The sequence below is a fragment of the Thalassophryne amazonica genome, chromosome 5 (genome assembly GCF_902500255.1).
Source record: "Thalassophryne amazonica chromosome 5, fThaAma1.1, whole genome shotgun sequence".
Lineage (NCBI taxonomy): Eukaryota > Metazoa > Chordata > Actinopteri > Batrachoidiformes > Batrachoididae > Thalassophryne > Thalassophryne amazonica.
The window spans coordinates 66334880-66353558 of NC_047107.1; the positions used below are offsets into that span (position 1 = coordinate 66334880).

General features: G+C 42.5%; 1 protein-coding gene across 1 annotated transcript in view; it reads left to right on the forward strand.

The window, feature by feature from the left end:
- The window catches only part of ccser1 (coiled-coil serine-rich protein 1), a 592747-nt gene that overhangs the window by 101455 nt on the left and 472613 nt on the right, over positions 1-18679 (forward strand). Inside the window, exon 5 of the mRNA XM_034170482.1 lies at positions 16930-17020. Coding sequence (XP_034026373.1) covers positions 16930-17020 — 91 coding nt within the window. The remainder of the gene's footprint in view (positions 1-16929; positions 17021-18679) is intronic.

Genomic DNA, 18679 nt, shown 5'->3' on the forward strand with positions numbered 1-18679 from the left:
AATCAATCAATCAACTTTTTTCTTGTATAGCGCCAAATCACAACAAACAGTTGCCCCAAGGCGCTCCACATTGCAAGGCAAGGCCATACAATAATTATGAAACACAGTCTACGTCTAAAGCAACATAACCAAGGGATGGTCCAGGGTCACCCGATCCAGCCCTAACTATAAGCCTTAGCGAAAAGGAAAGTTTTAAGCCTAATCTTAAAAGTAGAGAGGGTATCTGTCTCCCTGATCTGAATTGGGAGCTGGTTCCACAGGAGAGGAGCCTGAAAGCTGAAGGCTCTGCCTCCCATTCTACTCTTACAAACCCTAGGAACTACAAGTAAGCCCGCAGTCTGAGAGCGAAGCGCTCTAATGGGGTAATATGGTACTACGAGGTCCCTAGGATAAGATGGGACCTGATTATTCAAAACCTTATAAGTAAGAAGAAGAATTTTAAATTCTATTCTAGCATTAACAGGAAGCCAATGAAGGGAGGCCAACACGGGTGAGATATGCTCTCTCCTGCTAGTCCCCGTCAGTACTCTAGCTGCAGCATTCTGAACCAACTGAAGGCTTTTTAGGGAACTTTTAGGACAACCTGATAATAATGAATTACAATAGTCCAGCCTAGAGGAAACAAATGCATGAATTAGTTTTTCAGCATCACTCTGAGACAAGACCTTTCTGATTTTAGAGATATTGCGTAAATGCAAAAAGGCAGTCCTACATATTTGTTTAATATGCGCTTTGAATGACATATCCTGATCAAAAATAACTCCAAGATTTCTCACAGTATTACTAGAGATCAGGGAAATGCCATCCAGAGTAACGATCTGGTTAGACACCATGCTTCTAAGATTTGTGGGGCCAAGTACAATAACTTCAGTTTTATCTGAGTTTAAAAGCAGGAAATTAGAGGTCATCCATGTCTTTATGTCTGTAAGACAATCCTGCAGTTTAGCTAATTGGTGCGTATCCTCTGGCTTCATGGATAGATAAAGCTGGGTATCATCTGCGTAACAATGAAAATTTAAGCAATACCGTCTAATAATACTGCCCAAGGGAAGCATGTATAAAGTGAATAAAATTGGTCCTAGCACAGAACCTTGTGGAACTCCATAATTAACTTTAGTCTGTGAAGAAGATTCCCCATTTACATGAACAAACTGTAATCTATTAGACAAATATGATTCAAACCACCGCAGCGCAATGCCTTTAATACCTATGACATGCTCTAATCTCTGTAATAAAATTTTATGGTCAACAGTATCAAAAGCAGCACTGAGGTCCAACAGAACAAGCACAGAGATAAGTCCACTGTCCGAAGCCATAAGAAGATCATTTGTAACCTTCACTAATGCTGTTTCTGTACTATGATGAATTCTAAAACCTGACTGAAACTCTTCAAATAGATCATTCCTCTGCAGGTGATCAGTTAGCTGTTTTACAACTACCCTCTCAAGAATCTTTGAGAGAAAAGGAAGGTTGGAGATTGGCCTATAATTAGCTAAGATAGCTGGGTCAAGTGATGGCTTTTTAAGTAATGGTTTAATTACTGCCACCTTAAAGGCCTGTGGTACATAACCAACTAACAAAGATAGATTGATCATATTTAAGATTGAAGCATTAAATAATGGTAGGACTTCCTTGAGCAGCCTGGCAGGAATGGGGTCTAATAAGCATGTTGATGGTTTGGATGAAGTAACTAATGAAAATAACTCAGACAGAACAATCGGAGAGAAAGAGTCTAACCAAATACCGGCATCACTGAAAGCAGCCAAAGATAACGATACATCTTTGGGATGGTTATGAGTAATTTTTTCTCTAATAGTCAAAATTTTGTTAGCAAAGAAAGTCATGAAGTCATTACTAGTTAAAGTTAATGGAATACTCAGCTCAATAGAGCTCTGACTCTTTGTCAGCCTGGCTACAGTGCTGAAAAGAAACCTGGGGTTGTTCTTATTTTCTTCAATTAGTGATGAGTAGAAAGATGTCCTAGCTTCACAAAGGGCTTTCTTATAGAGCAACAAACTCTTTTTCCAGGCTAAGTGAAGATCTTCTAAATTAGTGAGACGCCATTTCCTCTCCAACTTACGGGTTATCTGCTTTAAGCTACGAGTTTGTGAGTTATACCACGGAGTCAGACACTTCTGATTTAAAGCTCTCTTTTTCAGAGGAGCTACAGCATCCAAAGTTGTCTTCAATGAGGATGTAAAACTATTGACAAGATACTCTAACTCCCTTACAGAGTTTAGGTAGCTACTCTGCTCTGTGTTGGTATATGACATTAGAGAACATAAAGAAGGAATCATATCCTTAAACCTAGTTACAGCGCTTTCTGAAAGACTTCTAGTGTAATGAAACTTATTCCCCACTGCAGGGTAGTCCATCAGGGTAAATGTAAATGTTATTAAAAATGATCAGACAAAAGGGAGTTTTCAGGGAATACTGTTAAGTCTTCTATTTCCATACCATAAGTCAGAACAAGATCTAAAATATGATTAAAGTGGTGGGTGGACTCATTTACTTTTTGAGCAAAGCCGATAGAGTCTAATAATAGATTAAATGCAGTGTTGAGGCTGTCATTCTCAGCATCTGTGTGGATGTTAAAATCGCCCACTATAATTATCTTATCTGAGCTAAGCACTAAGTCAGACAAAAGGTCTGAAAATTCACAGAGAAACTCACAGTAACGACCAGGTGGATGATAGATAATAACAAATAAAACTGTTTTTTGGGACTTCCAATTTGGATGGACAAGACTAAGAGACAAGCTTTCAAATGAATTAAAGCTCTGTCTAGGTTTTTGATTAATTAATAAGCTGGAATGGAAGATTGCTGCTAATCCTCCGCCCCGGCCCGTGCTACAAGCATTCTGACAGTTAGTGTGACTCGGGGGTGTTGACTCATTTAAACTAACATATTCATCCTGCTGTAACCAAGTTTCTGTTAGGCAGAATAAATCAATACGTTGATCAATTATTATATCATTTACCAACAGGGACTTAGAAGAAAGAGACCTAATGTTTAATAGACCACATTTAACTGTTTTAGTCTGTGGTGCAATTGAAGGTGCTATATTATTTTTTCTTTTTGAATTTTTATGCTTAAATAGATTTTTGCTAGTTATTGGTGGTCTGGGAGCAGGCACCGTCTCTACGGGGATGGGGTAATAGGGGGATGGCAGGGGGAGAGAAGCTGCAGAGAGGTGTATAAGACCACAGCTCTGCCTCCTGGTCCCAACGCTAGACAGTCACAGTTTGGAGGATCCCAAAAAATTGGCCAGATTTCTAGAAATGAGAGCTGCTCCCTCTAAAGTGGGATGGATGCCGTCTCTCCTAACAAGACCAGGTTTTCCCCAGAAGCTTTGCCAATTATCAATGAAGCCCACCTCATTTTTTGGACACCACTCAGACAGCCAGCAATTCAAGGAGAACATGCGGCTAAACATGTCACTCCCGGTCTGATTGGGGAGGGGCCCAGAGAAAACAACAGAGTCCGACATTGTTTTGCAAAGTTACACACCGATTCAATGTTAATTTTAGTGACCTCCGATTGGCGTAACCGAGTGTCATTACTGCCGACGTGAATTACAATCTTACCAAATTTACGCTTAGCCTTAGCCAGCAATTTCAAATGTCCTTCGATGTCGCCTGCTCTGGCCCCCGGAAGACAATTGACAATGGTTGCTGGTGTCGCTAACTTCACATTTCTCAAAACAGAGTCGCCAATAACCAGAGTTTGATCCTCGGCGAGTGTATCGTCGAGTGGGGAAAAACGGTTAGAGATGTGAACGGGTTGACGGTGTACACGGGGCTTCTGTTTAGGGCTACGCTTCCTCCTCACAGTCACCCAGTCAGCCTGCCTTCCCGACTGCACGGGGTCTGCCAGGGGGGAACTAACGGCGGCTAAGCTACCTTGGTCCGCACCGACTACAGGGGCCTGGCTAGCTGTAGAATTTTCTACGGTGCGGAGCCGAGCCTCCAATTCGCCCAGCCTGGCCTCCAAAGCTACGAATAAGCTGCACTTATTACATGTACCGTTACTGCTAAAAGAGGCCGAGGAATAACTAAACATTTCACACCCAGAGCAGAAAAGTACGGGAGAGACAGGAGAAGCCGCCATGCTAAAACGGCTAAGAGCTAGTAGCTACGCTAAGCTAGCGGATTCCCAAACAGGGAATCCGACACTAGACAGGCTGTGGAGCAGCACAGGTAACGCACGACAACAGTGCTAAAATAAAATAAAAATCCACTAGACAGGCTGTGGAGCAGCACAGGTAACGCACGACAACAGTGCTAAAATAAAATAAAAATCCACTAGACAGGCTGTGGAGCAGCACAGGTAACGCACAACAACAGTGCTAAAAAATAAAATAAAATAAAAATAAAAATCCACTGGACAGGCTGTGGAGCAGCACAGGTAACGCACAACAACAGTGCTAAAAGATAAAATAAAAATAAAAATCCACTGGACAGGCTGTGGAGCAGCACAGGCAACGCACGACAACAGTGCTAAAACAAAATAAAAATCCACTAGACAGGCTGTGGAACAGCACAGGTAACGCACGACAACAGTGCTAAAACAAAATAGAAATCCACTAGACAGGCTGTGGAGCAGCACAGGTAACGCACAACAACAGTGCTAAAACAAAATAAAAATCCACTAGACAGGCTGTGGAGCAGCACAGGTAACGCACAACAACAGTGCTAAAACAAAATAAAAATCCACTAGACAGGCTGTGGAGCAGCACAGGTAATGCACGACAACAGTGCTAAAACAAAATAAAAATCCACTAGACAGGCTGTGGAGCAGCACAGGTAACGCACAACGACAGTGCTAAAACAAAATAAAAATCCACTGGACAGGCTGTGGAGCAGCACAGGTAACGCACAACAACAGTGCTAAAAAATAAAATAAAATAAAAATAAAAATCCACTGGACAGGCTGTGGAGCAGCACAGGCAACGCACGACAACAGTGCTAAAACAAAATAAAAATCCACTAGACAGGCTGTGGAGCAGCACAGGTAACGCACGACAACAGCGCTAAATAACAATCCACTGGACAGGCTGTGGAGCAGCACAGGTAACGCACGACAACAGCGCCCAAAAAAATAAAATAAAAATCAAAATCCACTGGACAGGCTGTGGAGCAGCACAGGTAACGCACAACAACAGTGGTAAAAAATAAAATAAAAATCCACTGGACAGGCTGTGGAGCAGCACAGGTAACGCACGACAACAGTGCTAAAAAATAAAATAAAAAACCACTGGACAGGCTGTGGAGCAGCACAGGTAACGCACGACAACAGTGCTAAAAAAAAAAATAAATAAAAAATAATAATAAAATAAAATCCACTGGACAGGCTGCGGAGCAGCACAGGTAACACACGACAACAGTGGTAAAAAATAAAATAAAAATCCACTAGACAGGCTGTGGAGCAGCACAGGTAACACACGACAACAGTGCCAAAAAAAATAAAATAAAAATCAAAATCCACTGGACAGGCTGTGGAGCAGCACAGGCAACGCACGACAACAGTGCTAAAACAAAATAAAAATCCACTAGACAGGCTGTGGAGCAGCACAGGTAACGCACAACAACAGTGCTAAAAAATAAAATAAAATAAAAATAAAAATCCACTAGACAGGCTGTGGAGCAGCACAGGTAACGCACGACAACAGTGCTAAAACAAAATAGAAATCCACTAGACAGGCTGTGGAGCAGCACAGGTAACGCACAACAACAGTGCTAAAACAAAATAAAAATCCACTAGACAGGCTGTGGAGCAGCACAGGTAACGCACAACAACAGTGCTAAAACAAAATAAAAATCCACTAGACAGGCTGTGGAGCAGCACAGGTAACGCACAACAACAGTGCTAAAACAAAATAAAAATCCACTGGACAGGCTGTGGAGCAGCACAGGTAACACACAACAACAGTGCTAAAAAATAAAATAAAATAAAAATCAAAATCCACTGGACAGGCTGTGGAGCAGCACAGGCAACGCACGACAACAGTGCTAAAACAAAATAAAAATCCACTAGACAGGCTGTGGAGCAGCACAGGTAACGCACGACAACAGTGCTAAAAAAAAATAAAAAATAAAAAAAATAAAATAAAATAATAAAATAAAAATCCACTGGACAGGCTGTGGAGCAGCACAGGCAACGCACGACAACAGTGCTAAAACAAAATAAAAATCCACTAGACAGGCTGTGGAGCAGCACAGGTAACGCACGACAACAGTGCTAAAAAAAATAAAATAAAAAAAAATAAAATAAAATAATAAAATAAAAATCCACTGGACAGGCTGCGGAGCAGCACAGGTAACACACGACAACAGTGGTAAAAAATAAAATAAAAATCCACTAGACAGGCTGTGGAGCAGCACAGGTAACACACGACAACAGTGCCAAAAAACAAAACAAAAATCCACTGAACAGGCTGTGGAGCAGCATAGGTAACACACGACAACAGTGGTAAAAAATAAAATAAAAATCCACTGGACAGGCTGTGGAACAGCACAGGTAACGCACGACAACAGTGCTAAAAAATAAAATAAAAATCCACTGAACAGGCTGTGGAGCAGCACAGGTAACACACGACAACAGTGCTAAAAATAAAATAAAAATCCACTGGACAGGCTGTGGAGCAGCACAGGCAACGCACGACAACAGCGCCAAAAAATAAAATAAAAATCCACTGAACAGGCTGTGGAGCAGCACAGGTAACACACGACAACAGTGCTAAAAAATGAAATAAAAATCCACTGGACAGGCTGTGGAGCAGCACAGGTAACGCACGACAACAGTGCTAAAAAATAAAATAAAAATCCACTGAACAGGCTGTGGAGCAGCACAGGTAACGCACGACAACAGTGCTAAAAAATAAAATAAAAATCCACTGAACAGGCTGTGGAGCAGCACAGGTAACGCACGACAACAGTGCTAAAAAATAAAATAAAAATCCACTGGACAGGCTGTGGAGCAGCACAGGTAACGCACGACAACAGTGCTAAAATAAAATAAAAATCCACTAGGCAGGCTGTGGAGCAGCACGACAACAGTGCTAAAAAATAAAATAAAAATAAAAACGAAAGCGTTAGCAAGCTAGTTAGCTTGCCAACGCTGATGAAGGTTAGCTGATAAAAGAGCTCCGTCGCGATGCTTCGACCGTTAGAGGTCTTCTTTAGGCGTTGGAGCACGGTGAAAAAGTAAAAAAAAAAGTAAAAAAGTCTTGAAAAAGACTGTTAATTCAAAGAACTCAAACAGCTCAGTTCAAACAGCTAACAGATACAGCAGAACACCGCTGTGCTCCGGAACCAGAAAAAAGTCCACCGAGTCCCAAGATGGGACCTGATTATTCAAAACCTTATAAGTAAGAAGAAGAATTTTAAATTCTATTCTAGAATTAACAGGAAGCCAATGAAGAGAGGCCAATATGGGTGAGATATGCTCTCTCCTTCCAGTCCCCGTCAGTACTCTAGCTGCAGCATTTTGAATTAACTGAAGGCTTTTTAGGGAACTTTTAGGACAACCTGATAATAATGAATTACAATAGTCCAGCCTAGAGGAAATAAATGCATGAATTAGTTTTTCAGCATCACTCTGAGACAAGACCTTTCTAATTTTAGAGATATTGTGTAAATGCAAAAAAGCAGTCCTACATATTTGTTTAATATGCGCTTTGAATGACATATCCTGATCAAAAATGACTCCAAGATTTCTCACAGTATTACTAGAGGTCAGGGTAATGCCATCCAGAGTAAGGATCTGGTTAGACACCATGTTTCTAAGATTTGTGGGGCCAAGTACAATAACTTCAGTTTTATCTGAGTTTAAAAGCAGGAAATTAGAGGTCATCCATGTCTTTATGTCTGTAAGACAATCCTGCAGTTTAGCTAATTGGTGTGTGTCCTCTGGCTTCATGGATAGATAAAGCTGGGTATCATCTGCGTAACAATGAAAATTTAAGCAATACCGTCTAATAATACTGCCTAAGGGAAGCATATATAAAGTGAATAAAATTGGTCCTAGCACAGAACCTTGTGGAACTCCATAATTAACTTTAGTCTGTGAAGAAGATTCCCCATTTACATTAACAAATTGTAATCTATTAGACAAATATGATTCAAACCACCGCAGCGCAGTGCCTTTAATACCTATGGCATGCTCTAATCTCTGTAATAAAATTTTATGGTCAACAGTATCAAAAGCAGCACTGAGGTCTAACAGAACAAGCACAGAGATGAGTCCACTGTCCGAGGCCATAAGAAGATCATTTGTAACCTTCACTAATGCTGTTTCTGTACTATGATGAATTCTAAAACCTGACTGAAACTCTTCAAATAGACCATTCCTCTGCAGATGATCAGTTAGCTGTTTTACAACTACCCTTTCAAGATTTTTTTAGGTTACACCGTGAAACAAGGCAGGGCTGTCCTTTAAGCCCTCTTTTATTTGCAATAGCAACTTAGCCTCTTGCTAACTCAGCCACATGGGGTGTGCAGCCAATACATTCTGAGTGCCGGTCCCAAGCCCGGATAAATGAGGAGGGTTGCATCAGGAAGGGCATCCAGCGTATAACAAGCCAACAGAACTATGCAGACTTAGAATCGAATTTCCATACCGGATCGGTCGAGGCCCGGGTTGACAACGTCTGCCACCAGTGCTGTTGCCCAACAGGGTGCCGGTGGAAAATGGGCTACTGCTGGGCGAAGACAATGAAGAAGAGGAGGAGAATAGAATAGGAGTATCGGCGGTGGGTTCAAGTGGTTGTACCAGGAAGAGAAATGGTGTTGGGGTCATTTTAAAGGAAGAGTATGTTAAAGGTGTGTTGGCAGTTAAGCAAGTGTCTGACAGGGTGATGAGTGTGAAGTTGGAAATTGAACGGGTGATGATGAATATCATCAGTGCATATGACTCACAGGTAGGTTGTGAGATGAAGGAGAAAGAAGATTTCTGGAGTGTGTTAGATGAGGTGGTGGAGAGTGTGCCCAAGCATGAAAGAGTAGGGATAGGAGCAGACTTCATTGGGCATGTTGGTGAAGGGAACAGAGGTGATGAGGAAGTAATGGGTAGATATGGTATCAAGGATAGGAATGGGGAAGGACAGATGGTAGTCGATTTTGCAAAAAGGATGGAAATGGCTGTGGTGAATACCTACTTTAAGAAAAGGGAGGAGCACAGGGTAACATATAAGAGTGGAGGAAGGTGCACACAGGTGGACTCCATTCTTTATAGGAGATGCAAGCTAAGGGAAATAGAGACTGTAAGGTGGTGGCAGGAGAGAGTGTTGTGAGACAGCATAGGATGGTTGTTTGTAGGATGACTTTAGAGGTAAAGAAGAAGAGAATGAGAGTTCAACAAAGGATCAGATGGTGGAAGCTGAAGGAGGAAGACTGTTGTGTGAAATTTAGCGAGCAGGTGAGAGAAGCACTGGCTGGAAGGGAAGCAGTTTTGCACAACTGGAAAAGTACTGCAGATGTGGTGAGGGAGACAGCTAGGACAGTACTGGGTGTGACATCTAGACAGTGGAAGGAAGACAAGGAGACTTGGTGGTGGAATGAAGAGGTCCAGGAAAGCATAAGGAGAAAGAGGTTGGCGAAAAAGTTTTGGAATAGTCGGACAGATGAAGAAAGTGGATAGGAGTACAAGGAGATGCAGCGTAAGGCGAAAAGAGAAGTGGCAAAAGTGAAGGAAAAGGCATATTGCAAGCAGTACAAGAAGTTGAATAGTAAGGAAGGAGAAAAGGACTTATACCGATTGGCCTGACAAAGGGACAGAGCTGGAAAGGACGTGCAGCAGGTCAGGGTGGTAAAAGATGCACATGGTAATGTGCTGACAAGTGAGGAGTGTGTGCTTAGAAGGTGGAGGGAATAGTTTGAAGAGCTGATGAATGAAAAAAATGAGCGAGAGAAAAGGCTGGATGATGTGGTGAGAGTAAGTCAGGAAGTAAAAGAGATTTGGTAAGGAAGAAGTGAGGGCTGCTATGAAGAGGATGAAGAGTGGAAAGGCAGTTGGTCCAGATGACATTCCAGTGGAGGCATGGCAATGTCTAGGAGAGATGCCAGTGGAGTTTCTAACCAGATTGTTTAATAAAATCTTGGAAACTGAAAAGATGCCGGAGGAGTGGAGACGAAGTGTGCTGGTTCTTATTTTCAAGAACAAGGGTGATATGCAGAGCTGCACTAACTACAGAGGCATAAAGTTGATCAGCCACAGCATGAAGTTATCGGAAAGAGTAGTAGAAGCTAGGCTTAGAAAACAGGTGAAGATCTGTGAGCAGCAATATGGTTTCATGCCGAGAAAGAGCACTACAGATGCAATGTTTGCTCTGAGAATACTGATGGAGAAGAACAGAGAAGGCCAGAAAGAGTTACATTGTGTGTTTGTGTACTTAGAAAAAGCTTATGATAAGGTGCCAAAAGAAGAGCTGTGGTATTGTATGAGGAAGTCTGGAGGGGCAGAGAAGTATGTTTGGGTAGTGCAGGACATGTACAAGAATAGTGTGACAGCGGTGAGATGCGCAGTAGGAATGACAGACTCATTCAAAGTGGAGGTGGGATTACACCAAGGATCAGCTCTGAGTCCTTTCTTGTTCGCAGTGGTGATGGACAGATTGACGGATGAGATCAGACAGGAGTTTCCATGGACTATGATGTTTGCAGATGACATTGTGATCTGTAGTGAGAGTAGAGAGCAAGTTGAGTCTAGTCTGGAGAGGTGGAGATGTACTCTGGAGAGAAGGGGAATGAAAGTCAGTAGAAGCAAGACTGAGTACATGTGTGTGAATGAGAGGGAGCCCAGTGGAATAGTGCAGTTACAAGGAGTAGAGGTGGTAAAAGTAGATGAGTTTAAACATTTGGGGTCAACTGTTCAAAGTAATGGAGGGTGTGGTAGAGAGGTAAAGAAGAGAGTGCAGGCAGGGTGAAGTGGATGGAGAAAGGTGGCAGGAGTGATTTGTGACCGAAGAATATCAGTAAAAGTAAAGGGGAAAGTTTACAAGACAGTAGTGAGACCAGCTATGTTGTACGGTTTAGAGACGTTGGCACTAACAAAAAGACAGGAGGCAGAGCTGGAGGTGGCAGAGCTGAAAATGTTGAGATTCTCTTTGGGAGTGACGAGAATGGACAAGATTAGGATTGAACATATCAGAGGGACAGCTCAGGTGGGACGGTTTGGAGACAAAGTCAGAGAGGCGAGATTGAGATGGTTTGGACATGTGCAGAGGAGGGACCCAGGGTGTATATAGGGAGAAGGATGCTGAGGATGGAGCCACCAGGCAGGAGAAGGGAGAAGAGGGAGGCCAAAGAGGAGGTTTATGGATGTGCTGAGGGAAGACATGCAGGTGGTTGGTGTGACAGAGGAAGATACAGAGGACAGGGCGAGATGGAAACGATTGATCTGCTGTGGCGACCCCTAACGGGAGCAGCCAAAAGGAAAAGAAGAAGAAGAACTTAGCCTCTTGCTATTATGGTCCGTGGCAGCAAGCACATACAGGGCATCCGCAGAGATGGACTTGAACATAAGGTCTCACTCTACTCTGATGAGCTGATTTCATATGTTTCTGAGCTGCTTAAGTCTTTGCGTGCTATACTTCAAGTGTTGGATAACTTTGGGAAATTTTCTGGGTACAAAATAAATTTAGATAAAAGTGAATTGTTTTTGACTAATAATGAGGCAGTTAGACTTAATTATGATTGGTTTTCCTCTTCGGAAAGTGGCTGAACAATTTAAATACCTCAGCATATATATCACTAGAAAATTTCAGAACCTGTTCAAGGCTAATTTTATTTCACTACTTGATCAGTCAAAACAACTTTTATCAAAATAGTCCACATTGTTGTTGTCCCTTTTAGGCAAAATTAACTCAGTAAAAATTATGTTGCTCCCTATATATCTGTACCTGTTTCAGTGCCTCCCTATTTTGATCCCAAAATCATTTTTCAATTCTCTGGATTCATTAGTTTTGTCTTTCATTTGGAATGGGAAACATCAGAGGTCTGCTTTACTGGCGGCACTTTCATTTTGAGCCTTCGCCTTCGGTCTGGGTGTCCATGGAGGGTCGTGCTGGAAGTACAGGAACTTCTCTTTCTGCACTGTTAGCTTCACCTTTGTCTCTTACCTGTTCTGTTACCTTCAGCAACCCGGTAGTTAAACAATCCATTAAAATCCAGTCACAGTTTAGTAAAACCCCTCTTCAGGCTTTTTCACTTCTAAGCCCAATAGCAGCAAATCACCTGTTCGTGCCATCAACTGGCTTTCAAGATTGGCATGTGAAAGGGGTAAAGTGCTTTGCAGACTTATATTCAGAGGGACAATTTCCAGCTTTTCTGAACTGGTTAAAAAATATGCAATAATACCTACACATTTTTACAGATTTTTGCAGGTCAGGCATTATGTGCAAAGTATGACATTACAATTTCCCAATAAACCCCAAGATAACCCTCTTGATGCATTTTTATCAACGAATCCCATCTCTAAAGGTGTGTTGTCTAAACGTTATAATCTCATTTCGAAATAGCATTGCCCCTCGTTAACTGCTGTCAAAGCTGTCTTGGAACAAGATCTCCAATCTACCATTTCTGATGATGTGTGGGACTCTATTCTATATCAGATACATTCATCCTCAATGTGTGCTCAGTCACTCACTTATACAGTTTAAAGTTGTCCATCGGGTACAGTTCTCAAAAACTAGACTGGTACGTATTTCTCCAAATGCTGACCCAACGTGTGACAGATGTAGGTGTGCTCCTCGTACTTTAGTCCACATGTTTTGGTCATGTCCCTTACTGGCTTCTTATTGGAAGTCAGTTTTTCATACTTTATCTGAATTTCTGCTATGTGTCATTGAACCAGACCCTCTCTCTGCCATCTTTGGAAATGCCCCAGGCCTGAACCTACCTTGAATAAAACAAAGATTGCTCTCATTTTGTACCTTCATTGTCTGGAGAGCCATTTTATTAAGGTGGAAAGATCCAGCTCCACCACCCATTCACACTGGTTAAAGAATATAATGTTGTGTATGGACCTGGAAAAGATAATATTCACTATTCGAGGTTCTGAAAATACATTAAAGTTTGGGGTCCCTTCTTAATCTTTTTTGAGAAATCTGGTACTACTGTTTCTGAGTAGCTTCATCCCTTTTTTATTTTTATTTATTGATTTTCATTACTCTTTTTATGATTATTATTTTTTTTTGAATATTTTAATTATCTGTATCTTTTCCTCCCTTTTGTTATTGAAATGTATATACGAGGGCTGTCAATAAAGTAACAGTCCTTTTTATTTTTTTCAAAAACTATATGGATTTCATTCATATGTTTTTACGTCAGACATGCTTGAACCCTCGTGCGCATGCGTGAGTTTTTCCACGCCTGTCGGTGACGTCATTCGCCTGTGAGCACTCCTTGTGGGAGGAGTCGTCCAGACCCTCGTCGGAATTCCTTTGTCTGAGAAGTTGCTGAGAGACTGGCGCGTTGTTTGATCAAAATTTTTTCTAAACCTGTGAGACACATCGAAGTGGACATGGTTCGAAAAATTAAGCTGGTTTTCAGTGAAAATTTTAACAGCTGATGAGAGATTTTGAGGCGATTCTGTCGCTTTAAGGACTTTTCACGGTGCGAGACGTCGCGCTGCGCTCTCAGGCGGCGTCATCAGCCTGTTCAAGCTGAAAACCTCCACATTTCAGGCTCTGTTGATCCAGGACGTCGTGAGAGAACAGAGAAGTTTCAGAAGAAGTCGGTTTCAGCATTTTATCCGGATATTCCACTGTTAAAGGAGATTTTTTTAATGAAAGACGTGCGGACGGATCCGCGCGTCGGGACGCAGCCGACGCGGTGCGGCGGCACAGGAAAAACACCTCCGTGTTGATAACCATTTGTAAAATCCAGGCGGCTTTTGATGGCTTTCAGTGGAGTGAGTATATGAGAAATTGTTTAACAGGCAGGACATGTTCCAACTTGTCCTTAAGGCTTTCAACAGAGGTGTTTTTCCTGTGGCGGAGCGCCGCGGCGGCTGCGTCCCGACGCGCGGACCCGTCCGCACGTCTTTCATTAAAAAAATCTCCTTTAACAGTGGAATATCCGGATAAAATGCTGAAACCGACTTCTTCTGAAACTTCTCTGTTCTCTCACAACGTCCTGGATCAATAGAGCTTGAAATGTGGAGGTTTTCAGCTTGAACAGGCTGATGACGCCGCCTGAGAGCGCTGAGCGACGTCTCGCACCGTGAAAAGTCCTTAAAGCGACAGTATCACCTCAAAATCTCTCATCAGCCGTTAAAATTTTCACTGAAAACCAGCTTAATTTTTCGAACCGTGTCCACTTCGATGTGTCTCACAGGTTTAGAAAAAATTTTGATCAAACAACGCGCCAGTCTCTCAGCAACTTCTCAGACAAAGGAATTCCGACGAGGGGCTGGACGACTCCTCCCACAAGGAGTGCTCACAGGCGAATGACGTCACCGACAGGCGTGGAAAAACTCACGCATGCGCACGAGGGTTCAAGCATGTCTGACGTAAAAACATATGAATGAAATCCATATAGTTTTTGAAAAAAATAAAAAGGACCGTAACTTTATTGACAGCCCTCGTATGAAGAGTTCAGATGCAAAACCCAATAAGTCCTTTTTTTTTTCAAATGGAGAAAAATGCAGTTGAAAATGGAGATTTAAAGGAAACCCTATGCGGAAATGCACAGACTTTCATCAATAACATGAAAACAGTTTGTTCAAATTCTTTCATATTTTGCACACGGATGGTCTCCTTGACAGCCAAGTACATGTTGGTGTCAACTAAAAATTTATGGTTTTGGAGATACTGGGTTTTGCATCTGAACTCTTCATATGTACACTTAATAGCATTTTCTTAAACAATACTACTTAGTATTTTTACTGCTTCTCTATGCAAATGTTTGTTTGACCTTGTGTGTGGGTGTTTTGCTGTCTTGGGTTTTGTTTGTGGGTTGTTGGGGAAAAAAAGAAGAAGCTTTTCTTGGATTTGATTGCATTTGTTAATGTTTCAGAGTCCATAAAAAGACATCTGAAAGAAAAAGAAACACGTCAGATTAAATTGAATATATCCAAAGTGTTTTGCTTGATCATACACAAGAAAAACATTAGAACTTTCATAGGTAGATAAAATAATGTTCTTTGTAACATAAAGTGGTTGTGTCCTTCTGGTAGTCAAGATTCTGAGTTTATGGTCCCATTATCTTGGTGGAAATATTCTGGATGATCTGGGAAGCTTCTTGTCTTGATGTGAGGCACATAAAATGTCTTTTAACTTACACTGACTGTAATTTCACCGACAAGTACAGTTTCAGGGACCTTTGAAGAGCTCTAAATTATACACAACTGACACTGCAGCTGGGATGTAGGGGCCCAAGGAGTGTTTCAGGAGATATCTCCAGTTCGAAACCAAGCTGTTGTTCAAAGAAATGTAACAATAGTATTTTCCTCAACTTGAGATCTACCTTTCAGGAAAGCAAATTAATGCACTTTATTAGATTACGGCTAAGTGAGGCCATGTTTGCTACATATAGGCAATATCTAATAGATGTCAGTAATAGATATAGTGGCTCAAGGCCTGAATTGAACAGTTGAGAGCAGGGGCAGCTGCAAGATCTTTGGTATCTGAACTAAACTCCTTCATGCAGGTGGAGATACTGTTCTCCTGGTGTATCAAGCAATCTTTTCTTTCATCTGGGAGATGGATATCATTCCAACAGACAAGAAGAAAGGACTTATTCTCTCAAAAGGAAAGGACATGGATTTCAAAAACTGCAGGGGTATTGCACTGTGCTGGGCAAGGTACTTGCAAGGTTCATTCATAATACAATTCAGTCTCAGCCAATTTGCTGTTCAGTGACTGGAACAGTGTGTCTTCATGCATAAGAAGTCAACCATCGACTGTATCCTGTAAGTACTCATTGAATGCAAGTGTGAATATTGGCAGGAGTTCTTTGCAGCCCGTCATGGTTTTTCCATTTGATTTGATTTGATTTGGCTGGTCTGTGGGACATACTGAGAAGTCACAGGATTCCACATAATTTGCTGTACATCATTGCTGGTCTGTATACATGTATTGTGAGTGCTGTGTAGAGGGTGTGCATAGTCTCTAACATCTTCCTAGTAAATTCTAGTATTTATCAGGGATGTATTCAGGCTCCTACTCTACTTTGTTCAGTGCTTGTAAGGACTGTGTGTTGGTGGAGTTGTGAGATCCAGCAGCATGTGCCTTTTGTCAGTGAAGAAAAGCGTCAGTGACGTTGACGTTGTGGATGATAATATGGTCTTTGTGGAATCAGTGATTGTCTGAGTGTGGCACTGGGGAAGCTAAGTGAGGAGTTGGAATGTCTGGGTTTGTGGTTGTCCTGGATCAAGCTCAAAATCCAGGCCTTTAGTGACTTTAGCGATCACAAGTGCATCTGTGCACGTAGTAAATGTGTCGTGCATGTAGAGAAACATGTCTGTGGTGGAAGTGCATGACTTTGCCAAAACTGTGAGGAAAGAGGGTATAGTAGTTAATCACCATGCAGAAAAAAGGAAACAAATCTATCTAGTAACTGTTACTTACATAAACTAAAATAACAGCGTTATTTGGAACTAAGGTGGAGTTTTTAATTGATTTTACCATTTTGGGAAGATTGAGTTTGAATGTTAGTAGCCAAGGTGCATGTCAACTGTCCATAACTGTATAGACCCCCCCAATTTCATTACATTTATCTTCAGAAAGCAATCCAATCACACCAATTTTTTGTCATTTACTAAAATGTCCCATGTTGTTGATACCTACCCAAAGTGTTTTTCTTTACTGGGGGAAAAAAAAATACAGATATAAAATGGACAAATGCACACTGGACACAATTATTGTCATCCTTTGATGAATAAAGATTGTTGATTTTATTTATTTATTTGTTTATTTATTCTCCTTAGGATGTCCTAAACAACCTGGGCTCCTCAGAATTGGATGAAGATGATCTTATGTTAGATCTGGACCTCTCTGATGATCAGCGACATCGACATGGTAACTTTTCTGCAGTGCTTTGTGCAACTCTCCATCCATCCATCCATCCATCCATCCATTTTCTTCCACTTCATTCGAGGTCGGGTCGCAGGGGCAGCAGCTCAAGCAAAGCCGCCCAGACCTCCCTATCCACACACACCTCCCCCAGCTCCTCCGGGGGAACCCCGGGGCGTTCCCAAGCCAGCTTCGAGATGTAGTCCCTCCAGCGTGTCCTGTGTCTTCCCCGGGGCCTCCTCCCGGTGGGACGTGCCCAGAACACCTCTCCAGCGAGGTGTTCAGGGGAAATCCGAAAAAGATGCCCGAGCCACCTCAGCTGACTTCTTTCGACGTGCAGGAGCAGTGGCTCGACTCCGAGCTCCTCCCGAGAGACCGAGCTCCTCCCGAATGACCGAGCACCTCACCCTATCTCTAAGGGAGCGCCCAGCCACCCTGCGGAGGAAACTCATCTCACCCGCTTGTACTCGTGATTTTGTTCTTTCGGTCATGAGCCAAATCTCATGACCATAGGTGAGGGTTGGAACGTAGATTGATCGGTAACTCAAGAGCTTTGCCCCCTACTCAGCTCTCTCTTCACCACGACGGTCCAGTACAGAGACCACATCACTGCAGATGCTGCACTAATCCGTCTGTCGATCTCATGCGCCATCCGTCCCTCTCTCGTGAGCAAGACCCCGAGATACTTAAACTCCTCCACTTGAGGCAAGGACACTCCACCGACCTGAAGAGGGCAAAGCACCTTTTTCCGGTCGAGAACCATGGCCTTGGATTTGGAGGTGCTGATTTTCATCCCGGACGCTTCACACTCGGCTGCAAACCACTCCAGTGCACGCTGAAGATCCTGATTTGACGAAGCCAACAGAACCACATCGTCCGCAAACACCAGAGATGAGATTTTGTGGTTCCCAAACCGGACCCCCTCTACACCCTGGCTGCGCTGAGAAATTCTGTCCATAAAGGTAATGAACAGAACTGGTGACAAAGGGCAGCCCTGGCGGAGACCGACGTGCACTGGAAACAGGCTTGACTTACTACCGGCAATGTGAACCAAGCTCCTGCTGCGGTCGTACAGGGACTGGATAGCCCTTAACAAAGGACCCTGGACCCCGTACTCCCAGAGCACCCCCCACAGGGCACCTCGAGGGACACGGTCGAAAACCTTCTCCAGATCCACAAAACACATGTGGACTGGTTGGACGAACTCCCATGAACCCTCAAGCACCTGATCAAGGGTGTAGAGCTGGTCCAGTGTGCCGTGACCAGGACGAAAACCACACTGCTCCTCCTGAATCCGAGGTTTGACTATCGGTTGAATTCTCCTCTGCAGTACTCTGGAATAGACCTTACCGGGGAGGCTGAGGAGTGTGATCCCCCTGTAGTTGGAACACAACTACAGGGAGATCACAACTCTGTGTAACTCTTAAAACTCCTAAAAAGTGAAACATACAATAGGATATGAGAAAATAGAGTGATTTAACAAAGACAATTTTATGTGGTAGTCTAAATACTTACAATATTGCAAATCTATATACAGTGGAAATAGAGTGAATTTGAAAAAATAAATAAAGGAAATGCAGAATCACACTTTTCCCCCACATATTTCTCCATGTATTTTGTCTATGACAACAGATGAAAACTTTTATTCAGAGCTAAATGTGTGTA